Source organism: Ornithorhynchus anatinus, chromosome 5, assembly GCF_004115215.2.
Source record: "Ornithorhynchus anatinus isolate Pmale09 chromosome 5, mOrnAna1.pri.v4, whole genome shotgun sequence".
Taxonomy (NCBI): Eukaryota; Metazoa; Chordata; class Mammalia; order Monotremata; family Ornithorhynchidae; genus Ornithorhynchus; species Ornithorhynchus anatinus.
Window position 1 is genome coordinate 67,144,917 of NC_041732.1, and position 24,105 is coordinate 67,169,021.

The 24,105-nt window shown below is 53.1% G+C and overlaps 1 protein-coding gene across 3 annotated transcripts in view; it reads left to right on the forward strand.

The window, feature by feature from the left end:
- Window positions 1-24,105, forward strand: part of MTOR (mechanistic target of rapamycin kinase) — a 135,428-nt gene that overhangs the window by 17,083 nt on the left and 94,240 nt on the right. For 2 of the 3 annotated variants that reach the window (XM_029064521.2, XM_039912075.1), the window contains 14 exons: window positions 753-958; window positions 2,059-2,181; window positions 4,774-4,863; window positions 5,080-5,172; window positions 5,845-5,979; window positions 6,406-6,535; window positions 9,610-9,860; window positions 10,821-10,883; window positions 13,192-13,278; window positions 17,417-17,584; window positions 17,805-17,917; window positions 18,836-18,998; window positions 21,479-21,571; window positions 22,094-22,240. In XM_029064521.2, coding sequence (XP_028920354.1) covers window positions 753-958; window positions 2,059-2,181; window positions 4,774-4,863; window positions 5,080-5,172; window positions 5,845-5,979; window positions 6,406-6,535; window positions 9,610-9,860; window positions 10,821-10,883; window positions 13,192-13,278; window positions 17,417-17,584; window positions 17,805-17,917; window positions 18,836-18,998; window positions 21,479-21,571; window positions 22,094-22,240 — 1,862 coding nt within the window. The remainder of the gene's footprint in view (window positions 1-752; window positions 959-2,058; window positions 2,182-4,773; window positions 4,864-5,079; window positions 5,173-5,844; window positions 5,980-6,405; window positions 6,536-9,609; window positions 9,861-10,820; window positions 10,884-13,191; window positions 13,279-17,416; window positions 17,585-17,804; window positions 17,918-18,835; window positions 18,999-21,478; window positions 21,572-22,093; window positions 22,241-24,105) is intronic. The other variant, XM_029064522.2, reaches the window with a different exon arrangement.

Sequence of the window (24,105 nt, forward strand, 5' to 3'; positions counted from 1 at the left end):
GCACATAGCAAGCACTTAATTGCCGTTATTGTTATGACGATTACGATGGTCATCCCGGCCAGATTCGGCGTTTGAAATTCACGTTGTGGGCAAGTCCGGACCCCAGCATTTGAGCCTATAGAAGGCCGTCGCACCTTGTTTCAGACTAAACGGAGACCCTGTAACGCCAGCCCGTGGGCTCTCTGTGAATTCCTCCCCGTTTCTTTCTTACGGCAACCTGTCTTATGAAGTCTTTATGGTGGAAAGAAAGACTTCGATCCTTTCTGTCGCCGTTTTTTTTGATGGATTATAAGCCAGGGGTAGACTTTTTTTAAAAAGTCTTTTTTTAAAAGACTTAAAGTAGATTTCATCGACCCTATTGTATTCTCCCAAGCACTTAAACTCGCTGTGGGGAGGGAACGTGTCTACTGACTGGGTTATACTGTACTCTCCCAAGTGCTTAGTACACGCTCTGCACAAAGTAAGAGCTCAATAAATGCAATTGATTACTCTGCACACAGTAAGTACTCAGTAAATATTCTCGATTGACCCACTCTACTTCGGACCCGGTGCGAGAGGTTAGATGGTCTTCTCTGGCATGCTGTTTCCCTGCCTCTCCCAGCAGGCAGGGAAATGGCAGGATTGAAGGAGACGAGGGCTTTTGTGGCCTTGTCATCTGGGCTGGTGGTGTGAAGGCAGTATTGGGCGGGGGCCCGGCGGGCTGACCTGTCCGGCTGTCCGCCCGCTCGAGGGCTGCCGGTGTGCTCTTCCAGACCCCGACATCCGTTACTGCGTCCTGGCCTCCCTGGACGAGCGCTTCGACGCCCACCTGGCCCAGGCGGAGAACCTGCAGGCCCTGTTCGTGGCCCTGAACGACCAGGTGTTTGAGATCCGAGAGCTGGCCATCTGCACCGTGGGCCGGCTGAGCAGCATGAACCCGGCCTTCGTCATGCCCTTCCTGCGCAAGATGCTCATCCAGGTAGCGGCCGGGGCAAGGGAGGGGCTCGGGTCGGAGGCCAGGGGAGGGCGGTTCAGCACCCCCCCCCCTCCCACCCCCCTACCAGCTGGTGGAAATGAGGTCGCCAGAGTTTGAGGCTTCATTCCTCTCAAGGAAGCTAAGACAAAAGAGAGGAACAATTCCCGGAGGCATTAGGGAGAACCCGAAATGTGCCTGCTGGGAGTTGACAGTCCAGGCCCTGAGGGATTTTAATGGTTAACAGGGTTTCTTCATGAGGATTATGGCTAGAAGGCAGAGCCTAGCAGCGTGATCGCTAAGCCTGGGTATCAGAGTCCCCTAATCGCCACTGATTTGCTGAAACTCCGCAGCCCGCTTTAAGCCCAGAGAAATTGGAGCTTGAAATCCGATCAGAATCCGCCTGGACCCAGTCTCGCTTCTCATGTGCCTTCATGCCTGAGAGCCGCTGGGAATCTCGTCGGGGAATCTCATCATGCTCATCAAGTATATGTGTTCGCGTTTGGCGTTTCAGGCCTACACGGCAGCTCCAGAGCCGTTATTCTCGTTGGGGCTGGGGTCTGCCCGCCTGATGAGGTCCCAGATCGATCAGTCGATCGTATTTATTGAGTGCTTACTATGTGCAGAGCACTCTATTAAGCGCCTGGAAGAGTTTACCGCAACAGAATCAGCAGACACGTTCCCTGCCTGTAATAAGCTTACGGTCTAGACGGGGAGACAGACGTTTAATATGAATAAAGGAAGAGGTGTGGACGATCTCTTTGATCTCCTCGTACCCCAGTTCCTTCTCCTCTGAGTTGTAAGATCAAATTTACCCCAGTCTGCTCAACGGGGGATTGCAGGGTCGGCGGGTGATGTATCATCAGAGTTCTTTGTCCCCGGATGCTCTAGAAATATGACGAGACGGTGGTCAGATTTTTCTCTTCCAGTTGCAATTCCAGTCTTGGGCTGGTGTCTAAGCCCCCCTGACTGCCCGTTGTTGAAAGTGACCCACGCTGGCCCGTCGGATCCCCGGCGGGCTTCCACGTGCCAGGCCGTCCCTCTGAGGACGGCCCATCTTCCGGACTTGCCTCCGCCTTTACGCCCCTGCTGCTTCCTTCCCGCAGATCCTGACGGAGCTGGAGCACAGCGGGGTGGGCAGAATCAAGGAGCAGAGCGCTCGCATGCTGGGCCACTTGGTCTCCAACGCCCCCCGTCTTATCCGCCCGTACATGGAGCCCATTCTGAAGGTACGGGGAGGAGGGAACCTTATGGCGATGGTGTCTGGGCTGTTGAGGGATAATGAAGTAGTTTCAGTGCTCGCCTTTGGAGTGAAATTCTCCCAGAGAAGCCCTCCTGGCCCGGCGACGAAGACAGGGTCCAGATTGTGTTCGTCGGCCTGTTGGCGCGCGCGCGCGCGTGCACACACACACACACCCACCCCCCCCCCCCCATCTCTCTGGAACTTCCAAAAAGTGCAGTCTCCACGAGGCAGCTAGGAGTAGCAGGTCAATCTCGGTGATATTTATAGAGCCCTTAATGTGTGCAGAACACTGTACTGAGCACTCGGGAGAGAAAAGCGAAACATGACCGCTGCTCTCAAGAAACTTGCAGCCTGGATCAGGTAGAGTCTCTCGGTGGAAAGAGCCTGGGCTTTGGAGTCAGAGCTCCTGAGTTCGAATCCCAGCTCTGCCACTTGTCGGCTGTGTGACTGTGGGCGAGTCACTTAACTTCTCTGCGCCTCAGTTCCCTCCTCTGTAAAATGGGGATTAAGACTGTGAGCCCCACGTGGGACGACCTGATTCCCCTGTGTCTACCCCAGCGCTCAGAACGGTGCTCTGCACATAGTAAGCGCTTAACAAATACCATCTTTCCGGGACCTGAGCGGGGCTTTTTCAGCAGGGTGAGGTGGAGGTTTTTTCCTGACCGTTGGGCCACCCTCCTGGCCTTCCCTACTCTCTGATCTCGGTAGTCGGGGTCCCGGGCCCGAACTGCTGCTCCCACCTCCCACCCTGCTGCTGGCGGTGCCCCCGCGGTGCCGATTTTGCTCTGAATCCCTCTAGGAAATAAGCAGAGAAAATGGAATTGGTGGCGATGCGTGGCGGTCTCTTTCAGGGCCGTTTTCAAGACTTGATTTCAACCTAAGAAGCTTGGTCCCTTAACCTAAGCAAACTCTGCAAATGATAAGGGAAAGCGAGCCGAGACTCCTGCTCCTCACCCGCTGACTAACATTAGTTTCACACCCACCTTCAAAGGAAGATTGATAAACTTTGGTCCAGTGGGCCCCCGGGATGGAGAAGTCTTTAAGGAGCGTCGGAATTGGCTCAGTTCTAGGATAGAAGTTCCTAGGAGTCTCTGACATATTTTCAGTTTCTGAGGAGAGAGATTTCCAATGAACCGTAAGCTGTCTGCTCTACTGGCGAGGCCCATACCGTCCAGTGTTCTGCCTCTGACGGCGGTATTGAGTGATGTGTGGAGGGAAAGTAGGATGTTTGCCCTCCTGAGCATCCAACCGCCTGGGTAGGATTGGTCCCTGATGAAGGCGGTATTGCATTCCTTCGGTCGTATTTGTTTAGCACTTACCTTGTGCCAAACACCGTGCTGAGCGCTGGGGTAGATTCAAGACACTGAGGACGGAACCAGTTCCCACCCCACACAGGGCTCACAGTTTAAGCAAGAGGGAGACCCGGTATTGAAGCTCCATTTTACAGAGGAGGAAACAGGCCCACGCACATTAAGGGACTCGTCCAGTGTCACACAGTAGGCAGAGCTGGGATTAGAACCTTGGGACTTCTGACCGCCGGGCCCATGCCCTTCTTCCAATTGTCGTCGTAATGATAGTAATGATGACTGTGGGAGTTGAGCGCTTACTAGGTGCCATGCCCTGTAATAATGATGTCGGTATTTGTTAAGCGCTCACTGTGTGCCGAGCACTGTTCTAGTCACAGGGGAATCATGCTGTCCCCCGTGGGGCTCACAGTCTGAATCCCCATTTTACAGATGAGGTAACTGAGGCACCGAGAAGTCAAGTGACTTGCCCAAAGTCACACAGCTGACAAGTGGCCGAGCCGGGATTCGAACCCATGACCTCTGACTCCGAAGCCCGTGCTCTTTCCACTGAGCCACGCTGCTTCCCAAGCATTGGGGGTGGTGAGAGGCGGCGTGGCTTAGCGGATAGAGGACGGGCCTGGGAGTCAGAAGGACCTGGCTTCTAGTCCTGGCCCTGCCCCATGTCAGCTGTGTGACCCTGGGCAGTCGCTTCGTGTCTCTGAGCCTCAGTTACTTCATCTGTAAAATGGGGATTAAGCGAGTGAGCCCCTGTGGGACGGAGACTATCCAACCTGATGATCTTGTGTCAACCCCAGTGTTTAGAACAGTGCTTGGCACATAGTAAGTGCTTAACGAGTACCATAATTACAAACAAATTGGGTTGCTTGTCCCATGCGGGGCTCAGTCTCGATCCCCATTTTCAGATGGGGTAACTGAGTCACAGAGAAGTGAAGTGTCCTACCCGAGGTCACACTGTAGACGAGTGGCGGAGCAGGGATTAGAATCCGTGACCTGACTCCCGTTACCATCCCTTCCGGTACCCGGCACTTTTTGAATCGACTGCTCTTTTCAGGCTGCGCAACCTCTCAGGGTAACAGATTCATAGGCTTGCATTGGCTGGGTGAAGTCTTTCCTTTTGGGTTGGGCCTCCCGCCATCCAGCTTCCGCAGGTGCTCTCGAGTCTGAGTATTGGGAGCGTCGGGAGGCAATCATTCCACGTTTGCCTTACCGGCTACGGTTTTGGAGGTCAGACTCTGATCGTTTCCGCGTGTTCTCATGTCGTCTTTTCGCAGGCTTTAATCTTGAAGCTGAAAGATCCAGACCCTGATCCGAACCCAGGGGTGATCAATAATGTCTTGGCCACGATAGGGGAGCTGGCACAGGTAAGACCACGTCCGTGTCTCCTGTGGGGGCCGGAGCAGGAGTTTGTGTTGGCTGAAGAACTGAAAATGCTGCCAGCCCCTTGGGCCGTTCATTCATTTATTCCTTCAGTCGTATTCATTGCGCACTTACCGTGGGCAAAGTACCGTGCTGGGAGCTTGGGCGAGTACAGTATAACAACATGCTGATGCTAGTCCCCTCCTTCTGCCCTTCTGCAGGTGAGTGGCCTGGAAATGAGGAAGTGGGTTGATGAGCTCTTCATCATCATCATGGATATGCTCCAGGACTCCTCTCTGTTGGCCAAAAGGCAGGTGAGTGTAGCTCTTCCTGGACCCTCAGAGTTCCAGGGGAAAAAAAAGACTCAAGGAAATGACTTGGGACCAGCATGACCCACCGGAAAGTAGCACGGCCTAGTGGAAAGAGCACGGGCCCGGTCGTCAGACGACCGCGGTTCCGATCCCGTCCCCGCCACTTGTCTGTTATGTGACTTTGAGCAAGTCACTTAACTTTTCATCTACCTCCTCGGTGAGCCCGATAAGGCGCGGGACCGTGTCCCACCTGGTTATCTTTTGTCTACCAAGCGCTTAGAAGAGTGCTTGACGCCTAATAAGTGCTTAACAGATACTTTAAAAAAAAAAAAAAAAGCGGGAGGGACGTGGAGCTGTCGACCTGAAATATTAACACAGGTCTGACGTTCCAGATGTGAACCATTATTGGTTTCCAGGTGCCACTTTCTCTGTAAAGTAGGGTGAGGGCTTTGGACGAAACATCAGAGTGCCACCTGGGGTGCCAAGAAGCTAAATTAATCCAAGGCCGCCTGACCCTGTGTCTTACCGCTTGGCCAGTGTGACCGAAACAGGTTGGAGAAGCCGTAGCCCAAGATATGACGAGGTGTGGGCTTGAGCTCCCGACTCGAGACCTTGGTCATCTAAGATGTGAAGCTCCAGATGGCCTTGAATTGTTTGTGTACGTGCCCATTCCAGGTGGCTCTGTGGACCCTGGGACAGCTGGTGGCCAGTACTGGCTATGTGGTGGAGCCCTACAGGAAATACCCTACCCTCTTGGAGGTGCTGCTAAACTTCCTGAAGACGGAGCAGAACCAGGGAACCCGCAGAGAGGTAAGAACGTGAAGTAAACCTGGCCTCGAGGGAGGGAGGGCAGGGATTGTATTGTTTCCCATTTTCACCTCAACGGCTTCATCTTTCCATCACCCCATGAAAGCTTTCCAACCGACGTACGATTTGGGGTTGGTGGGATTTAGAGAGGATCCCAATGGGCCTAATTGGGATGATTCATTCAGTCGTATTTAGTGAGCGCTTTCTGTGTGCGGAGCACTGCACTAAGCACTTGGGAGAGTACAATATAACCGTAAACGGACACGTTCCCTACCCACAGTGAGCTTACGCTCTAGAGGGAGGCAGTGGGAGTTATCAACCTCCGTCGTCCCTCTTGAGCATCTCTCCCGTCGCTCCGACCCGCGGCTGGACCATCCCGATGTGTATGGTGTGTTTTGTTTGTTTCTCCCCTCGCCCTTCTCCCACCAGGCCATCCGGGTGTTGGGGCTGCTGGGCGCTTTGGATCCCTACAAACACAAAGTGAACATCGGCATGATTGACCAGTCCCGAGATGCTTCTGCCGTCAGCCTGTCCGAGTCCAAGTCTAGCCAGGATTCCTGTAAGCGGAGGGAAGACGGGGAAATCCAGGCCGGGTTCCTCGACGCCGGCTCCTTCGCTCTTCGGGTTGAGTCGGCACGGGACGGGGTCTTGGATCACTTTTGAGTCCTGAATGCAAATTTGGACTGATTCTCCCTTTATGGACGGTGGCTTTTCTGGCCTTTTCGAAGCTCCTTCCTCCAGGATCTTCATGATCTTTTAGGCATCTAAGATTAGCAGGCTGAGTTTCTTCTCCGAACCCTTAGTAGAAGAATCATGGTAATAACTGTGGTATATATTAAGCACTCTCTCTGTTCCGAGCGCTGTACGACGTGCTGGAGTAGATTCAACTTAATCGGGTCGGACGCGGCCCCTGTCCCGTGTGAGGCTCACCAGCTAAACAGGAGGGAGAACGAGGTTTTATTTTCGTATTAGAGTTGAAGAAACAGAGGCACAGAGAAGTTAATTGACTTGCCCAAGGTCATACAGCAGACAAACGGCAGAGCTGGGATTACAACCCAGGTCCTCCAGTTTCCGGGCCCGAGCTCTCTGGAGTAGGTCACGCTGCTGTAAGCTTGCTTCCCTATTTCTTGTTTGGTAAAGTGCTGGACACTTGTGAACCCACGGTCCGGGAGCCCTTTCCTCATAAAAATGATTGGGGCCAGAGCAGTTTGGGCCTTTCTTCGTGGTAATGACTGCCAAGTAGGGTCCTCCTCCTGGCAAAATCCACTCCCAATAGGAATGACGGTATTTGTTAAGCGCTTACTAGGCGCCAAGCTCTGTTCTAAGCGCCGAACCATTTCCTTTTTAACCTTCTGTAGAGAGGATCGACTCCTCCCACCCCTCTCAGTCGATCCGTCGTCTTTTTGAGCACCTACTGTCCTGAGAGGTTAGATTTCGGTAGTCAGGTGACACGATCCCTGCTCTCAATCAGTCGTATCTGTGGAACGCTTACTGTGTGCACAGCACTGTAGGAAGTGCTGGGGCGAGTACAGTATAACAGAGTTGGTAGGCACGTTTCCCTGCCCACAAGGAGCTTACAGTCTAGAGAGGGAGGCATTAAAAGAAATTACAGGTATGCATATAATAATAATGTGGGTATTTGTTAAGCGCTTACTATGTGCCGGGCACTGTTCTAAGCACCGGGGTAGATACAAGGTAATCAGGTTGTCCCACGTGAGGCTCACGGTCTTCATCCCCATTTTACAGATGAGGTCACTGAGGCACCGAGAAGTGAAGTGACGGGCCCAAAGACAGCTGACAGGTGGCGGAGCCAGGATTAGAATCCAAGACCTCTGACTCCTAAGCCCGGGCTCTCATAAGTGCTGTGGGGTCGAGGGTGGGATGAATACAAGATACAAATCCAAACGCAAGGGTGACGCAGAAGGGAGACGGAGGAGGAGGAGAAGGAGGGAATAGTCGGGAAGGCCTCTTGGAGGAGATGTGATTTTACTAAGATTTTGAAAGTGGGGAGAGATCATCTGCTGGATGTGAACGGGGATGGGGAAGTTCCAGGCCAGAGGGAGGCAGAACATGGACGAGGGGTCAGCAGTGAGGTAAATGAGGTTGAGGTACAGTGTAAGCCCTCAAAAGCGGTTACCGTCTAGCTTGGAGAAGTCTGAGTCTGCACTGTTGGTAGCTGCCGGCCCCAGTTGGCAGGGCAAGGTGAACGTGAATATTTCTTCCACCTGCTCCTGCACTGCACTGAACCCTCAGTTCCGTCCCGGAATCCTGAAACTCCCCTCCTCATCCGATTCTTCTTTCCCTTCCCGGGCCCGTCACGGAACCTCGACTCCGACCGCCGAGATCCTTGTCTTGCAGAGCCGATAGCGCTCTCGGAACCCCGCTGCATTCTCCGGGGCTCTGGGGCCCCGCAGCTGTCGGCCAGACGTGGGCATAAATGAATCCACTCAACTTCCTTTGCTTTCATTTGAGAGAATGGTTATTTTTATTGGAAATTTCAGTTTCTAAGCTGTTAATCACAAGGCTGAGGCCGGGGGGGGGGGGGGGGGGGGGGGTGGAATCAGGCCCTCTTGCAACCCAGAAAGTGATCTTTTGGATGCCACTGATTGCTGGCATGGTAAAAAGCTGACTTTAGGTTCTCAGTGGTTGAGTTGACCATGCCCAGAACAGTATATCCTGAGACACTGTGAAGAGTGGCCGAAAGAGAAGGTCCAGCCCTTCCTCCTGAATAGTTCACAGCCCACTGGGGCAGATGGGACGAGAACAAATGTCAAAACTTAAAAATCCCTCTAGGTTTCAGAAACACCCTACGAGCACAAACAAATAGAAGCTTCTGGGCACCGTTTACCAGATTAGCTAGGGGACTCTTGGAGTGGTTGGAGTCCTTGGAGCCAGGAAAGGTTCATCTGGGAGGGCCCCATAGAAGAGGTGGGTTTTTAGGAGCGTTTTGAAGGAGGGGGAAGGACCTGGCCTGTCTAGTTAATAATAATGGTGGTATTTGTTAAACGCTTACTGTGTGCAAAGCACATAAGCGCTTGGGGGGATACAAGGTGATCGGGTTGTCCCACATGGGGCTCACAGTCTTAATCCCCATTTTACAGATGAGGGAACTGAGGCACAGAGAACTTAAGCGACTTGCCCAGAGTCACACAGCTGGCCAGCGGCGGAGCCGGGATTCGAACCCATGACCGCCGACTCCCAAGCCCGGGCTCTTTCCACTGAACCACGCCGCTTCTCAAGTCATTGTGACACAGAAGGGAGTGGGAAAAGCGGAAATGGGGGCTTAGGGAAATGCTGTCAGAGGAGATGGGCCTCCAATAACGCTGTGGAGGCCGGGAGAGTCGTCGTCTGTCGGATATGAAGAGGGAGGGCGTTGCAGGCCGGGGGCAGGGCGTGGGCGAGAGGTCAGTGGCAAGACAGGCGAGATCGAGGGACAGTGGGTAGGCCGGCATTAGGGGAGCGAAGTGTGTGGGCCGGGGTTGCGGTAGGAGAACAGCGAGGCAAGTTAGTCGGGGCGAGGTGATGGAGGCTTTAAAGTCGACAGTGAGGAATTTCTGTTCTTGAGGTGTGGGGAAACGTGGACTGGTTGTTTTCGTAGAAAAATGATCTCTCTGTTGCTCTGCTCTGCCCCAGCCGACTACAGTACCAGCGAGATGTTGGTGAACATGGGCAACCTGCCGCTGGATGAATTCTACCCTGCCGTGTCCATGGTGGCCCTGATGAGGATCTTCCGAGACCAGTCCCTGTCTCACCACCATACGATGGTGGTCCAGGCCATCACTTTCATCTTCAAATCCCTGGGGCTCAAATGCGTGCAGTTTTTGCCCCAGGTCATGCCCACATTCCTCAACGTGATCCGGGTCTGCGACGGGGCCATCCGGGAGGTAAGTAGACGGGGGCGTGATCTCCCCAGCCCGCCTCTCCCCGTACCAGAACCCCAAACCTCCGGTGGCGCCTCACGGCCTCCGGCTCCTTGCACGATGCGTATTTGGCTGTTGCCGCACTGTCACCCCAAACTCCTTTCTGGGCCACTGGCCGGGATGCCGGACAGGAGAGGAATTTTCTCTTTTGCCCTTCGTCCCCCTGAAAGGGCAGCGGCCACCTGGCCTCGTTGGCTTACGGGACCCGGTCTTCTTCCCATTTCCAATACTGGCCCTGGTGGTCACGTGTCCCTCAGCTGGCCTCTGATGACTCCCGTCAGCCGCTGAGCTCCGGGATCCGGGTTTTCTTGCCTGTGTCTTAAGAGGGATCCAGTTTCCCTTTGCATTTGCCAGAGGGAGACCGTTTGGAGAACAGCCCCAACTCACCCGGTTTCCTGTCTACCCGGGAAAGGGGCAAGCGGCGGCCCGTGATTCTGGGAAACGTCCGTGCGCTTAGTTCCGTCCCGGTCGGGAGGGACCTCCAGACCTCTGTCCGGAGAGGAGTGAGTGGGGCATTCGCTGTCAGTGGCCAGGGCCCCGGGCAGAAGCCTTCTTTCTTCAGGTTCAGCCAGCCTCTCAATCTCAATCCGCCAGCCCGATGGCAGATTGGAGCTCAGTAGACGGGTTTATACAGCATCCAGGCCCAAGACCTCTTCGTCGCCATTCTGAGGACAGTGGACCTACGTCAGGCAGGAGGATCTGACCTGCGCTGGGTTGTTGAGGCCTCAAAAGGAAAGAGTAGTTTTTTTAGACTGAATCTCAAAACGTGAAAAATTAGCTCCCGTTTATGGGCCGATAAACAACCTCTCCCCTGAGATTTGGCATATTGGAAGCATCTCCCTCTAGGCGAGGTCTTGCTCTTCCAGAATTGGCCCAGTTTGCTCCAAGCTCCGCAGCGCATTCTTTTCAAATGTTAATTTTCAGGTAGAAGAGCCCGGTGAAAGAGTACAGGGGAGAAGAGACGAGTTGGATACACAAGACCTAAAAGTATGAAAGAGGCCGTTGCCTGTTTCTGACCATCAAGTTGCCACTCTTGAGAGGATCCGGCCACTTGAGAGGTGTCCCCGATACGTGTCCAACTGCACTCTTTGCAGCAGTGGGCGGCTGGCTTTGTTCCTCCTCCACTCACTTGGTTTTTCACTCAGCTGAAGTCTTTATCTCCCCGAGCTCCCCACCACTTCCCCTTCCTCTCTCCATCTGCCCCCTGTACTCTGGTAACCTTCCAGCTTGAACCCTGGCACTCCCTCGGCGGTTCCCACCTCGTCTTTCGCATGAATGATAACTAACCGGAGCGGCCTGGCCCCCAGGGAGCCTGCTTCACTTATCGGCGCCGTCAGCGGATCGAATCCGGTTGCCTTCTGAAACCACTGCTGTTGAATTTGGCCCCTCTTGGAAGTTAGACTGGGAGGAGGGACCTAGAAGTGTTAAAACGCAAGATTTGGGGCTCTCTTTTCTCAAGTCCATGGGGCTCTGGAACGAGAGCACTCTTGTCATCTCATCATCTCTTTAAATTTAGACCAAAACGCCACTCACCGGCCCTTGCTCTCACAAGCCGGTGACCCCTTGCTCATGCCCTCCCTTCCCCCAACATAAGGGAGATCACCACCCTCCCCGCCTTCAGAGGGCTACTAAAATCATATCTCCTCCAGGAAGTCTCCTCTGACTAAATTCTCATCCTCCCAACCTTGTTTCCCATCCTTGCGTAACCCAAGCATTTAATCCCGCTCCCTTCAGGACTCACTCCACCCCCACGGAACCCAGGTACGTGTCCGTACATTTATTTTAACTGCCCTGGGGAAAAATAATCGTGCGTAGAAACAGCATGGCCTAGTGGCAAGGGCACGGGCTTGGGAGTCAGAGGCCGCGGGTTCTAATCCCAGGTCCTCCATTTGTCTACTGTGTGACCTCAGGCAAGTCACTCCACTTCTCTGTGCCCGTCGCCTCATCTGTAAAATGGGGATTAAGGGTGTGAGACAACCCGATTAACCACCCCAGCACTTAGAAAAGTGCTTGGCACAGAGTAACAGATTCCAGAATTATTATTATTCACTCAGAGTCCATTCTGGTTTTTGGTGTGAGCCAGACATGAAATGACCGAGTGTTAGGTCCTGCAGAGTGGGGACATTTGACTGAGCGTTTGCTTTCTCACCTGTCCCAAGTGAACATTCGGTCAATCCACGGTATTTACCGAGTGGTGATTTTGTACTCAGCATTGGAAGGATGCAGTTCAGCTGACTGACCCACGCCTTGCCCTCGGAGGCTTTCAGTCTAGTGGGGGAGAAAGATATTCAAGTAAATTACAGGTAAAAGAAGCAGGAATATGAGGACACCTACATGGGTTCTGTGGGGGTGGGGTGAGTCCTGAAGGGAGTGGGATTAAGTGCTTGGGTAAGGCAAGGAAGGGAAAAGATTCGGGGGGGGGGATGAGAATTTAGTCAGAGAAGAATTCCTGCCACTTGTCAACTGTGTGCCTGTGGGCAAATCACTTAACTTCTCTGTGCCTCAGTTATCTCATCTGTAAAATGGGGATTAAGACTGTGAGCCCCATGTGGGACAACCTGATTCCCCTGTGTCTACCCCAGCGCTTAGAACGGTGCTCTGCACATAGTAAGCTCTTAACAAATACCAACATTATTCATTCCTGGAGGAGATATGATTTTAGTGGCCCTCTGAAGGTGGGGAGAGTGGTGATCCCTCATACGGAGGGGAAGGGAGAGCGCGAGCCAGAGGTCATCGGCTGGTGAGGCGAGAGCAAGGGGCAGTGAGGGGCATTTTGGTGTAACAGCAGGCTGCCCAGTGGAGGGCAAATACCCCCCATGGGTATATATCTGAGAATGTCTCTGCGAGGCAGTTAGATTCATCTGGAGACAATGTCTGTAAACAGTGAGGAATGTACTGGGAGGGAGATGCAAGTGTCACCTGAACAAAGAGTGATGATGAAGTGGGATCATCTGCATGGAATAGTCATCTGTATGTAGTTGGTTGAAATTCTTCCAGGCTCTCTCCAGGGGCTTTAGGCCCCGGTGAACCCTGAAACCTGTCCTGAATCCTAAGAGGCAGCAAATCCCGTCATTGGCAACCCAAGCCAGGATTTTGACCATCACAGATGGTCTTCTCGGGGGTCCGGAGTGTCAGATGTTGAGATCTCTGCTCAGCCGGAGGGGCAGTAATGGAAACCAAATTTTTCGAGTCATCCCCACCTTCGTGGGATTGTAGGAAGGAGGGCAGGGAGCCCGCCTCCGCCATGTCTGCTTAGCCACGTTTTGAAGGTCGGTTTCTTTTTTTCGCTTTTCAGTTCCTGTTCCAGCAGCTGGGAATGTTAGTGTCCTTTGTGAGGAGCCACATCAGACCCTACATGGATGAAATCGTCACCCTCATGAGAGTGAGTGGAGCTATTATCCTTCTGGCTTCAGGGAATTAAGGCCAGAGGAAACTCGGAAGCCGGTTGGGGTGGGAAGTAGCGTTCTCCTCCGCGACAGTCTTGAAGGAATCGTGGCCTCAGCGGGTAGTCCTAGCGAAGGGTCCGGCCGGGCATCGGTGGGCCCCCGGGGCCGTGGAATTAAGAGTCGGGAAAGTGGACTTCCAGCAGCAACTGTCTCCCGGAAATGGAGCCGCGTGGGCTGGTGGAAAGAGCGTGGGCCCGAGACCTAGGTTCTAATCCCAGCTCTGCCAAGGGTCTGCCGTAGGACCTCGGGTGAGTCACCTAAGCTCTCTGGAACTCAGTTTCTTCATCTGCAAAAGGAGAATAAATTCGATCGTGTCCAGTCCGATCTAAGTACCCACAGCACGGACAGGCACTTAACGGACACCGTAATTATTAAAGCTGTTTGGTATTGGGGGAAGCGACTGGGGCCCAGTAAAGGAATTGAGCACGTCACCCAGGGACCCGATATCACCGGAACCTGACCCTTCTTTCCCTTCTACCCAGAAACCCAGAAATTTAGTTTCCTTGCCTGGAGAGTGTATTTTAATGAGGTTTATTTCTAGGCTGGGAATTTAGCAGGTGCTGATGAGCAAACGGAGCCCTCTGGTGCCGGCACAGCCCAGTTGTGTGCTGGTCTCTGAAGTGGATGAAAGCTGTCGTCTGGGAGACGTCTGATTCCAACCCCCTTTCTGGGTACCCACAGACGGACTTTTCCCTTTTCCCACTACGTCATTCAGATGCGTACGTTGGCCGTATGATTACTGGAGCTGAGCTACTTGAGGGGACTGTGCTCCCACTCTCTCCCCTTCCACCGAAGGCCTTGGTATAAGGGCGTTCAAAGAGTCAGAGCTAAATCGAAACAGCCGCTTCCAGGCACCTCCTGTCCTTGGCAGCCGTGGCTCCGGATCGGTAACCGGCACCTGAATAAATGATGGAATTTCTTCCTCTTCCCTCCTTCCTCACTTCCCCCCGTGTCTCAGAGGACCGAGCCTAGCCAACGGGGACCGGGGCCGCCTGGAGCTCTAGGACAAGGAGTGCCCGTGCATTAGGCACCGGTCAGCGTAAGGCCGAGAGACTGGGGACGTGAGACTGAAAGGCCAGCTGGGATTTGTCACGGAGGCCCTCGGAGAGCGGCAGATGGGAGTGCCGCCAAGCCAGAGCCCCACACGTAGACGTCGCTGCTTTAATGCCCGAACGGGGGCGGGGGATCCTATTCTGATGAGCTTTCCCTGGACTGGCGAGAGAATGGCCCTGTTTGTGTCATCCTCCCAGTAGTCCCTTGGCATCCCGCCTGGCTTCGGCGGCGGAAAAGGACGGGAGCCAGGCACCCAGAGGGCGGAAGGGCGTTCAGGCGGAAGCCGGCGGCCGGTTCTCTCTGGAAGGCAGAATGAGCGCCAAGTAAATGAGCAGCCAAAGGGCTGTTGGCAACTTTAAAGCCCATCATGATGATAATGTTGGTATTTGTTAAGCGCTTACTATGTGCCGAGCACTGTTCTAAGCGCTGGGGTAGACACAGGGGAATCGGGTTGTCCCACGTGGAGCTCACAGTCTTAATGCCCATTTTCCAGAAGAGGTAACTGAGGCGCAGAGAAGTGAAGTGACTCGCCCAGAGTCACACGGCGGACGAGTGGCAGAGCCGGGATCCGAACTCATGACCTCTGACTCCAAAGCCCGTGCTCTTTCCACTGAGCCGCGCACGTGCAGCTTCGGAAAAGAGCGTTCGCCTCCAGGGGTCCGTCTTTCTCCCAGGCGACACTCTTTGTCTGAGGGGCCGAGGAAGAGAACATTTGATTGTTCTTTTTGAAGGTGTATTTCAGCTATAATATGGGTCTGGGGGGACGGTCAGTGGCTTAGCTATCGAGCACCTCCTGAGTGAGCTCAAGGTTCGGTACTGAGCCCCCCCCTTGGGAGAGTCCAGCAGGAGCAAGAAGGGCCGAGGTAGGCCACCTCCTGTTCTAGCTGCCGAGTCGCAACAAGGGCTGTCTGGTTCCGGTGAACCTGTGGTTGGGATTTGCCATCCCAGGGTCAGAAACGGGACCCAAATGTTTCCTCCACCCCCTTGAGCTTCCCGCTCTGAGATGGCAAAGCTAGCGTCAAGCCCGGCTCCCATCTGATCTTGGACGGTCTGGATCCCCTTTGCCGACGTCAGGAAGCAGAATGAGGTGGTCCCTTGGGTGGAGGCGAGAGAGTGGGAGGCGGATGCCTCCGTCTCCTCCCACGGTACGTTTCGGTTGACTTCAGTCGGAATTCGCTGCCTTGGAATCCGTTATGAATCATTACGGTTACCGAAGATAATCGTGCTGCCCTGTATTTACAAAGTGTTACTCTCTGAAACGGTTCAGAGCCCTTTCCCATTATAAACACTGATCTGAAAGCTGTAACCTGAAGCCCCTTCCCGTTGTGATCGAGTAGAGGCCCAAGAACAGGCAATAGCGGCTGTTTTTCTGAAATGGTTTCACTCTGGGGGTTTTCTGTAGTCTGTAAATGCCGACTGTGTTCCAGGCCTTGTCCTAAGCACGGGGGTCTTGTCTTAATCCGTCGGGTCGCTTCCGACCCGCAGCGACGCCACGGACGCGTCTCTCCCACGACGCCCCGACCTACATCTGCAGTCGTTCCGGTAGTGGATCCGTAGACTTTCCTTGGTAAAAATAAGGAAGTGGTTTACCACGGCCGCCTTCTGCGCGGTAAACTCGAGTCTCCGCCCTCGACTCTCTCCCATGCCGCTGCTGCCGGGCGTGGGTGAGTTTTGGCTTGTGCTAGGTTGCCTGCCACTCGCTAGCCACTGGCCAAGCTAGGAACGGAATGGACAGGCCTCTGCTTGACTCCCTCACCTAGCCGAGACTGGTAGAGTACTGGAGACTCTCCAGGTGCGACCCTGAGGGGGTAAGCGCTGGGATAGATACAATCTAATCAATCAGTGTTACTTATTGAGCACTTCCTGTGTCCAGAGCACTCTAATAATAATAATAATGTTGGTATTTGTTAAGCGCTTACTGTGTGCAGAGCGCTGTTCTAAGCACAGGATAATCAGGTTGTCCCCACGTGAGGCTCACGGTCTTGATCCCCATTTTACAGATGAAGTAACTGAGGCACAGAGAAGTTAAGTGACTTGCCCACAGTCACACAGCTGACAAGTGGCAGAGCCGGGATGTGAACCCATGACCTCTGACCCCCCCCTCCCCAAGCCCGGCCTCTTTTCACTGAGCCACGCTGCTTCTCTACTAAGTGCTTGGGAGAGTACCATGCAGCAGAATTACTGGACACACGAGCTTTTTTTTTAAGGAATTTAAACGCTTGCTACGTGCCGGGCACCCTACTGTTTGGGTAGATGCAAGCTAATCAGGTTGGACACAGTCCCTGTCCCACATGGGGCTCGCAGTCTTAATCCCATTTTACAGATGAGGTAACTGAAGCCCAGAGAAGTTAAGTGACTTGCCTAAGGTCACACTGCTGACAAATGGCAGAGCCGGGATTCAAACCCAGTTCCTCTGACTCCTAGGGTCCGTGCCCTATCCACTGGGAGGGAGACCTTTTCAACTCTAGGATTTTCTGGAGAAGCCCTCGGGAGGTGCCTTCAGTGACTCCATTTCCCTGCTCGCCGAAAGGGCTGCTCGTGACTTATTGTGATCCAGCAGCCTTTGGACCCAGTTCTTGCGACTTCCGTCTGCCTCTCTGAATCAGTCCAGCATCTGGGGATTGGAAGATGTGGGATGGCGGGTCGGCGGATCTCTCGATCAGGTTCGGGTCCCACTTCAGGTCTGGTCTGAGCTCGTTGCTAGTCCGTTGGTCCTCGGGCGCCGGTGCTGGGGAGAAGCAGGCCTCTGATTTCTGACCCATCTAGGACTCCGTAAGAGCCCACCTTGTGGGCTGTGAATCTGGAGCGATCGGAAAAGACGCCGACCAGTGCGTAGGCAGCACCGCAGGGAGTCTTACCTGGTTCTCTTCTGAAGTCTGTCCGGGGATTGGGGTGGGCTTTGTAGAAGGAGTCCATTTGAGATGGGATATACCCAGCGCCTCTTTCCTTCCCACAGTCTTCCCTAGTCCCTCGCAAAAAGGACAACTAGATGGTGCCTAATTTCGTTCCCCGCCTTTTCAGGAGTTCTGGATCATGAACAGCTCGATCCAGAGCACAATCATCCTCCTCATCGAGCAGATAGTGGTTGCCCTCGGAGGGGAGTTCAAGCTTTACTTGCCCCAGCTGATCCCCCACATGTTACGGGTCTTCATGCATGACAGCAGCACAGGACGCGCCGTATCCATCAAGGTTAGTGACGTCGCTCAGTCAGCCCGTCAGCCGTCGATCCGTTGAGCTTCCCGAGCTCTGGCCTGAACGCCGGGTGACTTAGCCTGGACTGAGTCGGTTGGGGTGGGAGGAAGAAGAGGGCTTTTGCGGAGTTGGGGGGCTGGTGCCGAGTGGCACGGGCCAACGCTCAGCCGAGGAAGACATACTTGTCCGATGGTATTTATTTGGTTTCCCACCCCAGTTGTTGAACGCCATCCAGCTGTTCGGCGCCAACTTGGACGACTACTTGCATTTGCTGCTGCCTCCGATCGTCAAGCTGTTCGATGCCCCCGATGCTCCCCTGGCAGCTCGCAAGTAAGTAGCTTCCCTGTGGGCCCAGCAGTGGGACGGAAGGCCATTCACCTCGCTCTAAATGCATACTCTCTCTTCGGGCAATAAGTTGCACCGTCTCCTTTAGGAGCCAGGCTTCTACTGTAGTTTCCTTCTGCTTGCTAATGTCCACCCCGATACCCAAGAGCGTCGACATTTTTTTTTAACACGAAGGCCGACTCCCTTCGAGAACGACTGGTGGGGCTCAGTCCGGAAATCATGGTGCCGATGACTTTGAATCATTTCAGTCTGATAGTTGTGATCCCTTCCTACCGGCACGCGTGAATTCAGGTGTCGGGTTTTAACTCCTAAGCGAATGGCGCTGAAGATTTACCACGGTTATAGGATTCTTCACTCCTTCCAATCCCACTTTCACAGGAGCTAAATGTATTTCAGTTGAGTTCCGTAGACCGAACGTGCTGAGTGTTCATTCGAGCGTATGTATTGAGCGCTCACCGTGCGCAGAGCATTGTACTAAGTGCTTGGGAGAGTACAGTATAACGAGCAGACACATTCCCTGCCCACAGCGAGGTTACGGTCTAGAGGGAGAGGCAGGCGTTAATATAAATAAATGACAAATATTTATGGCGTACGTTCTGTGGGGCTGGGAGGGGGGATGAACAAAGGGAGTAAGTCGGGGGGATGCAGAAGGAAGTGGGAGAAGAGGAGAGGAGGTCCTAATCAGGAAAGTCCTCTTTGAGGAGCCGTGCCTTCAATAAGGCTTTGAAGGTGGGGAGAGTAAGTGTGAGATTTGAGGAGGGAGGGTATTCCAGGCCAGAGGCAGGATGTGGGCGAGAGGTCGGCGGTGAGATAGACGAGACGGAGGAACAGTGAGTCAACGCAGCTTAGTGTCCTCGATCCCTCCTTGAAACCCACCTCGTTTGCCTCTCCTCCTGATCGCAGGGCTGCCCTCGAGACTGTAGACCGTTTGACGGAGTCTCTGGATTTCACCGATTACGCCTCCCGGATTATTCATCCCATAGTGCGGACGTTGGATCTGAGCCCAGAGCTGCGGTCCACTGCCATGGACACTCTGTCTTCGCTCGTCTTCCAGCTGGGGAAGAAGGTATCGAAGGACTCCTAGGGAGACCCGACTTCCCAAATCAGACATCTAGTTGGATTTGTTTCGCAGGCGCTGTGGGCCGAACACTGTACTATACTGAGCCCTTGGGAAAATACAACAGAGTTGTTAGACGAGATCCTTTCACTCCGAGTTTACAGTCTAACAAGGGAGACAGATGCAAAATAAATTTCAGAAAGAGGAAGAGAAAGGAAAAATGGATTTGTAGGTAAATCCTTCAGTAGGGTATGTAAACGATAGGTACAGAGGTGCTATGGATGCAGAAGCGTAATCGGTGCGCGAGTGATCAATAAGTTATTCATATTTATTGAGCACTTACCATGTGCAGAGCACTGTACCGAGGTGGCCGAAGGGGGACGTGACTTGGGCGAATGGAAAAATTTGTCCGGGGAGGCCTACTGGAGGAAGTGTGATTTCGGAAGGACTCTGAAGGTGGGGAGGGCTGTGAAATGGTGAATAAGAAGTGGGAGAGAGTTCCAGGTGAAAAGGGCTCAGAGATGGGAGAGATGACGACAACAGGACTCAATAAATAAATCGTATCATCCTCTAGACTCTAAACTCACTGGGGCAGAGAACCTGTCTGTTTAGTGTTGTGTTGTACTCTCCCAGGCGCTTAGCACAGTGTTGTGCACACCGCGCTCAATAAATACCACTGAGTGAAGGATTATTGAGTACTTACTGTGGGCAGAGCACTGTACTAAGCTCTTGGGGGAGGATAATATAACGGTAGACATACTCTCTGTGTACTAGGAGCCTACAGTCTAGAGGGGGGAAAACAGACAAACTAAATTATGGACGTGTATATAAGTGCTGGGGGGCTGAGGATGGTGACTGTGAAGTGCTTAAGGAGTAGACATCCAAGTGCGTAGGGAATGCAGAAGGGAGAGGGAGTAGAAAAAATGAGGGCTTAGTCGGGAAAGGCATCTTGGAGCAAATGTGATTTTGAATAAGGCTTTGAAGACGGGGAGACGTGTGGTCTGTAGCGTATTAAGGGAGAGGGAGTACCGTGCCAGAGAGAGGAGGTGGACAAGGAGTCAGCAGCAAGACAGATGAGATGAGGGCACGTCGAGGAGGTCGGCATTAGAGGAGCCGGAGTGTCACAGACTGGGTTATAGTAAGAGTTCCTTGAGGTAAGGTAGGTCAGGGAGTGCATAGTAGGTGATTTGAAGCTTATGGTACGGATTTTCTGTTGGATGTGGAGGCAGATGGGATGGGGAACCAGTGGAGGTTAATAATAGTAATGTTGCTATTTAAGCGCTTACTCTGTGCAGAGCACTGTTCTGAGCACCGGGGTAGATACAGGGGCATCAGGTTGTCCCACGTGAGGCTCACGGTCTTCATCCCCTTTTTACAGATGAGGTAACTGAGGCACCCAGCAGTTAGAGAAGCAGCGTGGCTCAGTGGAAAGAGGCCGGGCTTGGGAGTCAGAGGTCATGGGTTCTGATCCCGGTCCGCCGCTTGCCAGCTGTGTGACTTTGGGCAAGTCACTTCTCTGTGCCTCAGTTACCTCAGCTGTAAAATGGGGATTAAAAACTGTGAACCCCCCCCACGGGACAACCTGATCACCTTGTATCCCCCCAGCGCTTAGAACAGTGCTTTGTACGTAGAAAGTGCTTAACAAATACCACATTATTATTATTATTATTATTGTTAAGTGACTTGCCCAAAGTCACACAGCTGACAGGTGGTGGAGCCGGGGTTAGAATCCATGACCTCTGACTCCTAAGCCCGGGCTCTTTCCACTGAGCCACGCTCCTTCTCAAGAATGCGGAGATGGGGAGGACTGACCTTTTTTTTTTTTTTTTTTTTTTTTGGTAGAAAAACAATCAGCGCAGCAGAAAAAAGTATGAACTGGAGTGAAAAGAGATGGGAGGCTGATGCAGTAGTCGTGGCAGGATATGATAAGTGGATTAGCGCAATGGTAGTTTGGATGGAGAGAAAAGGGTGGATTCTGGTCATGTTACGAAGGTAGAACCGACGGGATCTGCTGACAATTTGATTATTTGGGTTGAATAAGGAAGATGATTGAAGGATATCAATAAGGCTGCAGACTTGTGAGGCAGGGAGGACGGTAGTGTTGTCTACGGTGATGAGGAAAGACAAAGGGAGGACTTGGGGTGAGAAGATAAGGAGTTCTGTTTTGGACGCGTTTAACTTGGGGTTGGTGGAACATCCAAGTAGAAGTGTCCTGAAGGCCGGAGGAAATGCTAGACTGCAGAGAGGGAGAGCGGTGACGGCGTCACCTGTGATGGGAAAGTGAGTTCGGGAAGACGATTTGGGAAGTAGCTCTGGGCCTGCGGGTTGATTTCCTTCTGCAACCGGAAGTATTAATCAACCCATAACCCTCAGGCACTACAAAATGACCTGCCGTTCTTTTACGATCTGGAATAAAACAGGAGCAGATAGGCAGTACCCAGTTGTGGAAGGGAGTTCATGATTTTTTTTTTCCCCCCCTCCCATTTCAGTACCAGATTTTTATCCCAATGGTCAACAAAGTCCTAGTGCGGCATCGAATCACCCACCAACGCTATGACGTGCTCATCTGCAGGATTGTTAAGGTGAGTGAGTCTGAGAGTCTTGAGTTCATTTTCTCTCTTACTCCTTCACCAGGCCCTTAGCTGACGAGAGCTGCTCTGCCATCCTTGGCTCAGTCCGGTTTTCCCATCTTGGCGACATTGGTTCCATTTTCATTTCCCTTCCCTTTGCTAGTCGGGAGTGGGCGAGTTGTCAGAGGACTGACGGAGGACTTGATTGGTCCTGACTTACCACCAGTGAGTGGTTTGGCTCAGAATCCAGCCTTTCGGGGTTTTCGACCGTTCCGCCCTGGCTGCCGGAGTCCCGATCCCGAAAGAGAAACAAGTTCTTCCATTCGGTTGGGGGCCTTCAGCTTGCTGGACTCCAAGAACAGTTCATTCAGTAGTATTTATTGAGCACTTACTATGTGCAGAGCACTGTACTAAGCGCTTGGAATGTACAAATGGGTAACAGATCGAGACAGTCCCTCCCCTTTGACGGGCTTACGGTCTGATCGGGGGAGTTTACAGTACATTGTTGCGGTAATCCCGGATTGTTGATTTCAGGGCTACACCCTGGCTGACGAGGAGGAGGACCCTTTGATTTATCAGCATCGGATGCTGAGGACTAGCCAAGGGGAGACCCTGGCCAGCGGGCCAGTGGAGACCGGGCCCATGAAGAAACTGCACGTCAGTACCATCAACCTGCAGAAGGTAGGTGCAGAGCCTCAGTGTCTGGGGGCTTGTCTCATGCCGTCGAGTCGTTTCCGACCCATAGCGACCCCACAGACGCTCCTCTTCCAGGACGGCCCACTCTCCATCTGCGGTCGTTCTGGTAGCGTATCCAATAGAGTTTTCTTGGGAAAAATATGGAAGTGATTTGCCATCGCCTCCTTCCGCGGAGTAAACTTGAGTCTCCACCCTCTTCTCTCTGCCACGCTGCTGCTGCCCAGCATGGGTGAGTTTTCACTCGGAGCAGATTGCCTTCCAGTCGCTAGCCACTGGCCAAGCTAGGAATCATCATCATCATTTTGGTATTTGTTAAGCGCTTACTTGGAACGGGTAGGCCTCCGCTTGACTCTTCATCCCGTAGCCGAGACTGGAGATACTGGAAACTCTCCAGGTGCGACCCTGAGAGGGGGTTGGGGGATTCGGGGTAGCTGATCCTCCCACCCCTGGTCCCGGAATAGGCCTCCAAGTGTCAGCCGCTCCGAGATCAAAGCTGCTAGAGACCGACCCCACCAAGGCACCCCACGCTTTAGTCATCCAGCGCACATCCTCCTGGAGTCTCAAATGGTGCCAAGCCTCCATTTCTAACAAAGTCCAACAGGAACGGCATCCTTAAAAACAAAGTGTCCTTTCCTCACTCTCTTACCAGAAGACAACCGGAGACTCCTCTGTAACAAATAACATTCCCGCTCTGGAGATGAGCCTAATGGAAAGATCTAGCCCTGGGTCAGCACTGAAAGAAGTCCAGTATTCTTTGGCACGTTTATAGATCTGAGCTGAATTATCTCTGTGATGACCAAATCCTGCGTCCTTTGCTTTGTGAGCCACCCTTGTGGCCGGATCTTTTCCTTTCTGCCTAAGGACGGGCAGTTTCAAAGCCTATCCCTAGTGAATCCAGTTATACCAGCCATATTATTACGCTGGTTTTAAGCAAATGGCCAAAGTTGTTTATTTCAACAATTTGCCTGGGTCGTCAGCCCGCCGGTCGACGGAGGAGTGGTTTCTTGCTTCATTTAAAAAATACTGCCGTATAAGCAGACCTCAGTTCCAGCTTCAGGGTGGTATTAATTTGTTCTCGTTAGCCTTTCACAGCTGTACTTCTTGGGTGGCGGTGGAGCCAGGTAACAGCCCGGGAAAGGGTTTTATCCCCACTGAATTGTCCTCTCCCCTTTGGCCGAGGCCAGAGAGCTCGAAACACGCTTGCCGCCCAGTTGGCCGCAGATTCGTGTGAATCTGTTGTTCATCTGTGTCCGCCGAAGTTTTCACCCACACGGACAGCTGTGAAACACCACTGCTGGGGTCATCTGACCACTTAAGAGAGGAAGGTAGAAATGGAAAAGAGGCTGACGTCAGAAGGGATGTTCCTCCCGCCGTAGATTTTCCTTGCTGCCGGGAAGGAGGGGCATAGCCGGGGCGTGGGCTGAAGCCATCGCACTGTTAATCCCTCTCTGGAATTCCAAGCAAGGGAACGATCCATCCTACCCGAGGGTTGTCAGCCTGCCCGGTGCCAGTCGTCGTCTTTGACTGTCGAGCTCTGCGTGCTCCATTTGACTGGTCGAGCCGTCAGGCTGTGTTGCAACGTCCAGTGGTCCAGGCGGATATTCCTGCTGCCTTAGAGGTCTGGAGAGAGCCTGAAAAATGACCCCAACTTTCAGGAGCGATCCCCCACCATTCCTCAGATGTAGCCAGTTTCTTCTCACCGGGAAGATCAGATCGACTGCTAACGACCAAGAACTCAAATGCGGTGTGTTGCCGAAAGGCCGACGGTTGTGGGTCCTCGCCCGGCCTTCATTCATTCATCCATCCCATCGTATTTATTAAGCAATTACTATAATCATAATAATAATAGG